Source organism: Pleuronectes platessa, chromosome 19, assembly GCF_947347685.1.
Source record: "Pleuronectes platessa chromosome 19, fPlePla1.1, whole genome shotgun sequence".
Taxonomy (NCBI): domain Eukaryota; kingdom Metazoa; phylum Chordata; class Actinopteri; order Pleuronectiformes; family Pleuronectidae; genus Pleuronectes; species Pleuronectes platessa.
The window spans coordinates 5,016,090-5,025,549 of record NC_070644.1 but is presented as its reverse complement, the minus strand read 5'-3'; the positions used below and the strand labels follow the sequence as shown (position 1 = coordinate 5,025,549).

The 9,460-nt window shown below is 40.3% G+C and overlaps 1 protein-coding gene across 4 annotated transcripts in view; it reads left to right on the top strand.

Moving 5' to 3' along the window:
• Positions 1 to 9,460, top strand: part of ap3b1a (adaptor related protein complex 3 subunit beta 1a) — a 57,972-nt gene that overhangs the window by 5,063 nt on the left and 43,449 nt on the right. Inside the window, exons 1-3 of one of the 4 annotated variants that reach the window (XM_053447684.1) lie at positions 374 to 673; positions 7,672 to 7,747; positions 7,861 to 7,935. In XM_053447684.1, the coding sequence (XP_053303659.1) occupies positions 546 to 673; positions 7,672 to 7,747; positions 7,861 to 7,935 (279 nt within the window). In that variant the 5' untranslated portion in view covers positions 374 to 545. Of the gene's footprint in view, positions 1 to 373; positions 674 to 6,071; positions 6,754 to 7,671; positions 7,748 to 7,860; positions 7,936 to 9,460 lie in introns of those variants that run through there. The other 3 variants (XM_053447685.1, XM_053447683.1, XM_053447687.1) reach the window with 3 other exon arrangements.

The following is a 9,460-nucleotide window of genomic DNA, read 5'->3' as shown; positions in this document are numbered from 1 at the left end:
TCTATTGATCTATTTTTTTTATCTCCACTTTATCTGCATTTCTCTGAAATTGTTTTTTATTGTTTATTTTCTTTACTTTGATATTGTCAATGATATGTAAACCCCGTTGAACTGCACTAACTTGCATTAAAGCTGCAATATAAATAAAGTTCCATTGATACGGTAAATAATACGTAAAATACGTAAAACGTTCTGTTCTTTTTTTTCCTCCTTGAGAAAAACCGTAGTAACGTTGTTACCGTGGCAACCCAGGGGCTCGGAGGATTCCAGACATAGATCTGCGCCGTGTAAACACGCGGCTCCGACAGGCATCGCCGCGCTGTCTCTTCTGTCTGCCGCGGATCTATGAGCCGTGTGATGCCGAGGCCCTGTCATGTGACACCCGCTTGTCCAGCTCACACTTCCGCTGCTGCGTGTGAAAAAGAAAAGTTGGGTGAAATCCTGTAGAAGTTTGCTGCCGCTCGGTCCAACGCCACGAACGTTCTCTTGCGTGTATGTGTAGTCTGCTGTTGTGTTGAGGAGCAGAAGACGGCGACTAAACCAACATGTCGACGACCGCCTTGTACAACGACCAGGGAGGAGCGGAGGCTGCCGTGGAAGCGGGACAGGAGAGCACCGCGACCTCCTCCGGCTCCGGATCCGCCTTCGGACTCTTCAGCACCGACTTCAAAAAGTAAGACGGTCCGTGACGTGTCCCTCCGCCCAGCGTCAGCACGGTTCACCTGCGGTAAAGTAGCACCACCACAGGCCACTCTGTGGAGCTAACAGCGCGGTGCAGCATCAGTCAGAAGCCGGGCAGCGGGGGCCAATGTCGGCTAGCTCTCTACCATGGTGCACCTGAATATCCAACTGTCATAGATATGGATAATGAGCCCGTTCTGAAGACATGTCTGGCTTTGATTGCACATCTGCTGTACTGTTAAATGTAATCTATGTTTATCAGCGTCTGTATAAACCCGCTATTCACAAAGGAGAGTAGGCACAAGCCTGTTATGTTTGTTTTCAGCCCCCCCCCCCCTCCTCCTCCAAGTTACACGACAGCTTCCTTCATTCATAACCAGTACTCACGAGAGAGACGTCATTAGTATAACTTTTTTTTATGTCCCTTTTCAAGCAGAAATGTCCTGAATGCAGCTTCCAAAATAAGAGTATTTACTACTGTCCAACTTGCTTCATAGCAAACTTAGCATAGGTGTTTAACTGTAGGTCAGACAAGTCAAGAACTTACTTTGCTAACATAGGCTTCAGAGAATTATGGGGGACGTTCCTGAAAATGTATTGATTATCAAAGAGAGAAACCTGTATGTTTCAACCTTATGTTGGAGAAATACCACCATGTCCCAGTTGTCCCTGTCTGATGGTTGCTTCACACTGGGAGAATCATAAAAACGCGTCTTTGCAACAAATGACTAAAGTTTAATCTACAGCTAACTGCGGTGCCAAGTTGGTAATCCATGCAGCGTTGAGTCCAGAAATAAGCTATGTCTCATTTTCTCTCTTTGCTCAGTTCAGTGGTATTTATTTTTCCTCTGGCCATTGTGACTGGTGGACTCAATATTTATCATGAGAACAGATTGTGTCAGCTGTCTCATTTTATGTGAAGTGAGGAAAATCTATCGTTGATGTGTTTTTATGAGTTGTAGTTAATATACAATGGCCCCAGTTAAGGTCTAACTTAATTCTACTCAGCACTATGCTGATAGAGGGGCGGGTGAAGGGTTTGAGTCCACAAAACACTTTTGGAGTTTGTTGTTATCCTCAGCTCGGACCCACGTTCAGACTTGCGTGCACACACTGCATGGAAACTGTTTCCCAAAGGTGTGTGAGACGAAACCAGAGGGAACTCGCAATAAGTATCGCTAGTTCCGTTAGCATCACTAGTTGCGGTAGCACTGCTGCGAGTTTTCGCTGAAGAGGGGGCACCATTTACTTCAATTGTATTGGAATTGGCTGCAACACTGTTTGTTACTGAAACTTCAAGTGTTTTGTGGACTCAAACACTTCACCCGACCCTCCACCGGCATAGATGGAAGTGGATAATGAGTGGATTTTCAGTTTTTGGTGAACTATTACTTTAACATGCATATTGTTCTCATTACTTTTTAGTATTGAAGGCAGACAAAAGGTGTGAAAGCTGGTGGAGATTGGGTCATTGGGCAGATGTTGTCTGCATTTTTTTTAGAAGCAGAGTTTTTGAAAATCCATGTACTGTAAGCAGGAGTATGTTTGATAGTATATTTACTAGGTTTATAATGTAAATAAACAAATTGAATTATGTTTGCAGATTAATTCTGAATCCTCAGGACCTCTCTGACAACCTGTGAGAAAACTTCAGATATAATTGCTCAGTAGTAACAACCAATCTGTAAAAATCTGTAAAAAAAAAAATTTGGGATTCGTAAATAAGAGCAGTAAATCATTACATTACACCAACCATCATTATCATTATTTATAAGTGTTTTGATTAATAACAAATTATTCTTAGTTTCTTTTTTAATGTCTTGTTTTGTCTGATTTACATTCCAAACCCCCAAAGTATTGATTTTACAGTCAAATAAAAGCAGGTATGAGGCTGAAAACTTAATCCCTTTGTATTTTTTGCATGAAAATGACTGAGATGTTATTAATTAAAATAATCTTCAGATTACTAGATTATATTACATTTTTTCCAACTCATTATTGCAGGTATGAAGTTAGTTAAGTCAAAACATGGAAGCTGTTTGAGTTAGGCTCTAAACCACCTGTTTTATAAACTCAGATCAGGCTTTATATAATAATGCTCAAGTGTAGGAGAGAACACATTTATTTGCATATGTATAGTCAGAGTTTGAGTGACTAGAATTTGTTGATACCTTTTGTTTTTGTTAAAAAATTTGAACATAACTTATATTGGTTATATGGGGGTCCACATAGCTCTGTGTTTCCTGGTGAAGCAGCCAAGGAGAAAAAGGAAATACTCCCTCATAACCATTTTAATAACATGAATGTCTAAGATTTGAGTATTACAAGTCTCAAAGTGGACTGTGAGCATGCTTTGGGAACGTGGTTTGAGTTCCATCTCAGAAACCAGACACTAGAGGGCAGCCAATCATCAGTTTAAAATCAGTGGTTATGCATCTTTGCTGCATTGGTTTCATGCTGGTCTTTGTGAGCGAGAAGCTACACACCACATCAAACCTTCAGGTGTAAATACCTAATAAGAAGGTGTTGCACTGCAGCTTCTCATTTTCTTTTTGAGCAAGCTTTTAGTGGCCTTGAAATTCAAGATGGAGTTTTGTTATATCGATGACTTTCCTTTGCTGTAGTGTTAAATGTTGCTTAGCATGCTAGAGTGACTCTTTAAGCTGTCTCACATGACTAGCTACCCACTCAGGCAACGCTGGGTCATATGTTTACTTTCCTCAAGGCCAAGCTAGAAGATCAGGAAGAGAATAGCAGGGACATGAATGATGCTTCTGTTTGTTTCTGTCTGTCTGACACAATTCACAATACCCACGCTTGTGCATCCTAATACAAGTATCTACCATTAGTCAGCAGCACGTATATAGTACATACTTGTTAATTAAAGTTAGCTCCGGCTTGTTTGAGCAGTCAATAAATGGACTGTTCTGCTACGTTTAAATCAAGTTGTGGCTGAATGTTTCCGTCACGTTAAGTCACAGCAGCATTCCTGTAATGCTCTGTTGTCTTAAAGGCCCCCTCTTTGTGACGGGATGTTACTTTAACTTTTATTTCTAGGTGAGACAATATTATGAGTGAGGTTTGTTATGGCATTTAGAAAGCAGTTATATTTCAACCTAGGAGTCCTGCAAAAGCCTGAGTGAAGAGTTATTTGACTAGAATTATGCTGCTTTCAAGGTTTGAACTTTTGATTTGTGCGTGCGTGCGTGTGTGTGTGTGTTAGTGTGTGTGTGACGTGGCAACACTTTGATTGAAACACTTTGGATTACATACCCTCACTGTCTTATGTTGTAATTTATCAGGCTCTTGGTTAGCAGTTAAAAAAAAAGATGTGAATTTGATTCTATTATACTCTACTTTGCTATGGCCAGTGTTTATCAGATAATACAAACATAAGCTCTCCACTTACTCTAGAATTCAAAATTAATATTTTCTGTTAATATACTAATATGACTTTTTGTTATTATACATTTAACTTTGGAAACATCTATTTGCTATTTATTGTGGTGCAGTTTATTAATCCCCTTTGCAGTAATGAAATCCATTAAAAGCCCATTTCTGAATGTACATAATTAATCTAGAATTTTCTGACCCTGTTCACCATTACTCCACACGCTGTCTATTTTTGTGCATATTCTCTCTTGGGCAACTGTTAGATGGGCGTGTCTCTGTATCCTCTACCAAACCAGAGCTGGACAGGCTGCATTTTCAAACAAATATAATTTTTTGGGGGGGGATCTGATCTATTATAAACCCTTACCTTTAGACACTGTAAGTGCCAATTTGAGTATTTTTTCTCTTCAAGAATGAGCATTAATTCGCACGATTTGCACAAGTTCTCCTTAGTTCTTAAGAAAAAATACTTGTTTTGTCAGTTGCAGAGAGCTAGTAGTTTTGGATTGGCAGCCATTTTAATTTCATGGTGATAGCATTCCCTCGTTCATTCCTTGCTGAATGAAAAGAGAAATGCAGTCCAGTGTTCAACCCTCGTTGGTTTCCTGCAGCCTTGATGGAGTCCTTTCACTCTGCTAGAGAAGGAAACATCTCTTCTGTTAAAACAATTCAACTCTAATTTGTCATGTAAGAACTTGAATGTGGGCTTTGAATTGGTTATTGTTCTTTTCAATCAGGAATATGTTTATTACGTAACTCTCTCTCCCCTCTGGCTTTTGTATAATTTTTTCTGGGAATTACAAAAGTCAAGCATAATACAGGTTTGGAGCCAGGTCGTATTTACTAACACTTAGAAAATTCAGCTCTAAAAATCCATCTCCTGCCTCCGGTTATATACAGTGATCTGATGAAAGCCTTAGTGCTGCTGGCTAATATACTTACTGCCACATGGAGGCACTAATCTCTGCAGTCTCTGTCATCCTTACCACTCTGATTTACATCCTGTATGTGTTAATAGACAGATTGTGGTGGATAAACCAAAATGCAGTAATACATATCTGACTTCTTACAGTGAAATACGGAGCTGTCGTAATGAGAAAACATGACCATGTATTTAAGTGAGTTTTGTCCTCATGTAACAATGGCATTTAATAAGATGGATGCACATGTGGTGTATTTATGACAGATACTAATTAGGAAACTGCCATCGGTAAATGTATATAATAATATAATCAGTCTCAGCAGCGATGTAGAAAGGATTTATAAAGTGAATGACTAGCCAGGCGTGATGCTAATGGCTGTTGGATACGTATAGGTGTTAGATGTGGTTAATTACCTTTGCAAAGAAGCCTATGTTTTCATTGCTGTTAATCGGTCTGTCAGTAGGATTACGCAAAATCTGCTCCACTGATCTGATTGAAACTTGGTGGAACAGTGGGGTACAGGCCAAGAACAAAGTCCATACATTTTTGGCATGGATTGAATTAAGGGCGTGTATCAAACAATACCTTAAAGCCTTGAGATTCATAATAACATTTTCGGGAAACCGGTCAACTTTGAACAATACCATTCTGTGTTACTCACTGTATTGTGGAAATAATTTTTTTCCCCAAAAAACATCAAGACATTGATTGTTTGACCCATTTATCAGCTTGTAAATGGGATTGGAGTCTCTTCATGGCCAGGCTCTCAGATCAGTCATTTCCTCCTACAGAAAAGAAAGCGTGAAAGGCACATTCCCTTCCAAACTTCTTCTGTATTGTTCACATGTTCATCGTAATTTCCTGACATTCAGTCCGTTGCTGTTATCTTCGATGTAAGCCTGTCCTGTTGGCCCGTTCGGCCAAACTTGGAGTGTGTGTGCTCTTAGTGGTGTTAAGCTGGATCACAGCACAGTGGAGGTGATGAAAAGTTGCTCCATGTTTACCCACCAGTGTAGATAAGGCCCTCCTTTTTTCCCCTAGAGGGAAGTGACCACAATCTCACACACACACACACACACACACACACATACAGGCAGTCACTTACACAATCAGAGGGCCAGGGATGAAAGAACATGTAAGAAGACGGGATTAACAGGTTCATATGACGGGACTGCAGCTAAGGACCTAAGGACCGAGATCTTACCCCTGCGAGAAGGCACTACCCTCAAGAGTGAGGATGACTTGCCATTGGTGAGCTGTCCGGGCATCTTGTGACTCTCTCTGCCCATGAGAAGAGGAAGGGACTAGTGAATGACAGGCACAAGACCAGTGCTCTGTGTGCTGTTTTACCAAAGTTCCCAGTTTGACAGCTCTGAAACAACAACGAACGAGGAGACAACTAAATGAAAAAAGCCAAGAGAACAGGGCATCCAGCCTGAGGGGAAAGTAATTACCACAGCTCTGTTTTCACTCTGGAGTTGCTGGTTTTACACTGAGTTGGGTTTGTGGACCCTCGTTTTTTGTTTGTTTGTTTAGCCTCTAAGGAGTTACTGGTTGTTGGAAGTGTGTTTGGGCTGCTGTGGAGGAAAGCTGGTATGGCTGTTGGCTTCTCTCTGCGATCGGAGGCAGTGGGAGCTATGCGGACAGCCATGATGTCTGCTGAGAACTTGCAGCTCAGTTTGAAGACTGGGCTGAGTCAGGAAGAACAGGCTCTTACACTCAGCAACGGGAGCCCTAAGGAGACACACAAAGTCGGGTACTGTAGTAAGACCACACACACACTGCCACTAATCCACTCTGAAGACTATTGTTATGTGTGCATTTTTTGTTGGCCTCCAAGATAGTTTTTTTGAACAGAGGGCATTAACAACTTGACTTTTCAACTATAGAATATACTGAACGGTGTGTACTTAGGTTACTGCAGTTGTTCATATCAAGATTTGTATCATGTGCAACGCTAAGAAAGTTTCTGTTGGTTAATACGTCGCTTTTAAACAAAAGAGTTCCAATATTTGTTCAGCTATTTAGATTATTTTACTTCAATTAAGATTATCATATCATTAAAAAACCTAGGAAGAATACAAAACATTTAATGTTTAACATGATAAGACTTTTAACTTAACCATATCCTCCTGCAACGTGAATATATTTCCAATTAAAAAATTTGACCTGATGGAGGTGCATGGTTAAAAGGGCAGAGAATCTCACAAGTTGCCCTGAGGTGATCATGAATGTCTGTACCACATCTCCTTGAAATCCATATATCCATTTGATGAGATATTTCACTTCTCTGAAACAAAGTGGTGGCCTAACGGAAGGAGGTATAGATGATCAATGGTTGCGTTGGAATTTCTGTCCCACATTTTGCATTAGCATCGGCCAAGAAACATGGATTTCCATCATGTGAGTGCTTGGTGGCTTTTGTGCTGCTGTTATAGATAGCACTCTTCCTGTTTAGTTTGCTGTTTTGTCCGTGACTCCTATAGAGTTCCAGTGTTACTCTTGCCTGTTTGCCCTGCTATCTGCGAAGCTTACACAGATGTCGTGGACAAGGAGATTTCACAGCACCTTTGGTCAAGCTCTCAATTCTGAAAAAGATTAGTCAAGTCACCTCAGCAGGCCGTAGCTTCTCTAATGTTGACCATAGTAAGACTAACAGTATTTCTGTCCTCAGGAATGAAGACCTCAAAGAGATGTTGGAGAGCAACAAGGAATCGCTCAAACTTGAGGCCATGAAAAGGGTCGTTGGGGTGAGCGTGTAACACTATAAACACTGTTGTGTGTGTGTTTCCTCTCCTAGCTGTTTTAATTATACTAATAAGATTAGTGGATAACATTGTTTTATTGCTTGGTTTATTTTCAGCTGATTGCCAAAGGGAAAAATGCATCGGAGCTGTTTCCTGCTGTTGTGAAGAACGTCGCGAATAAGAACATAGAGGTATGACACATAAACATATCACGGGTAAACCTCATCATTCCTATTACCACAGTTGATTGTTATGATTCACTTAGTTCTTGTGCCAACCAGCACGTGGGTTCTGTGATGTGAATTTCCTCCTTCAGAACAATAGGCTCATGTGGACTGAATGAATTTGAAATCTTGTTTTTGCATTTGTTTGCTTTATGATTATAATAACTATTATTACTGTAGTACTAATTATCATCGTATAATAATACATTTCATTTCACAGCACCTTTCGTGAAACCCAAGGACACCTTACAATATATCATAAATAAACACATGAATAATTAAAGTAAAACCAAACGTTATAAATGGAAGACAATACACCTATTTATATCATATGTGACTCAAGAATAGTTAAGATTATATATTTAAGTAGAAAAATCACACACTCCTATTGGTTTTACTCTAGTAAGATTGAATGAATAATAACTGATGTATTACAAAAAAATTGAAACGACTGAACAAAAATACTTAACAAAACCTATGAATAAATTTAATGAGTCCTTTCCTGACCAAAACCTCATCCTTCCACTAAGTTTTTTTGGTAATCTGACCAGTAGTTTTTTGCATAACCCTTCTAACAAAAAAACAAACAGGTATAAAACCTAACCACCTTGGAAAAGGTAATTATTTACATGTTGTGCAGCTTTCCTTCAGCAACAACTCAGTTGGTATTAACTCTGACTTCTCTGGAGTTCTATGATTGAATACAATTTCTTTTATAATAATATATAATAAACACAACAGTTTTATGTTGTAAAGCAACGTGCCGCAACAGATGCTGAATAAATGCAAATTCTACCTGACTCAATCATATAGACTTTGAGCCAGTCTTCACAGGCTACACAAATCAGTGACCACAACGCTAAGCAACAGCTCAAGAGGGGTTCCCATGGACAGAGCCTGGGAATATTGATTAGCAACAGCAGAATAATCAAATAGCGTGAGGGGCAGCATGTGAGCGCGGGGCCCGAAGCCGGGCGCTGTGTGCAAGGCATGCAGCCGAAGCAACTCATGGCAGGGTAGGGGAGCAGGTGGGGTGGATGTAATTGGCAGAAAAGAGCCCACACTCACGTCTCTCCTCTCCCACCTCTCACACACCAGCTGCCAAGGTAGTATGAGGTCTTGGACTATGTTTTCGCTCTCTCTGTGTCCTTTCCTAGCTCCCTCCTCAACAACTGCATATCTCACTAAACATGGCCTCTAGCGTCGTTCCCACCCACATCCTCCCTCTGCCCTCGTCACTGTGAGCTGCCATCGATCCCCACTAAATAGTAAACAGCACAAGAGCATGCCGATTATTGACAATGCCGCGTGATCTAATAGTAATGGCCTTTATTTTCCTTAATGATTGCTGCAGCTCGTTTTAACAACACATATCGTACACGAGTGAATGTTTCCATGCCAAGTATATTTTGAAAACATATTTAACTTACAGGTTTTACAACTGGCAAATCTTTCAATCGTCTACTTAATGTTAGAGAAATTAAATCAGTTG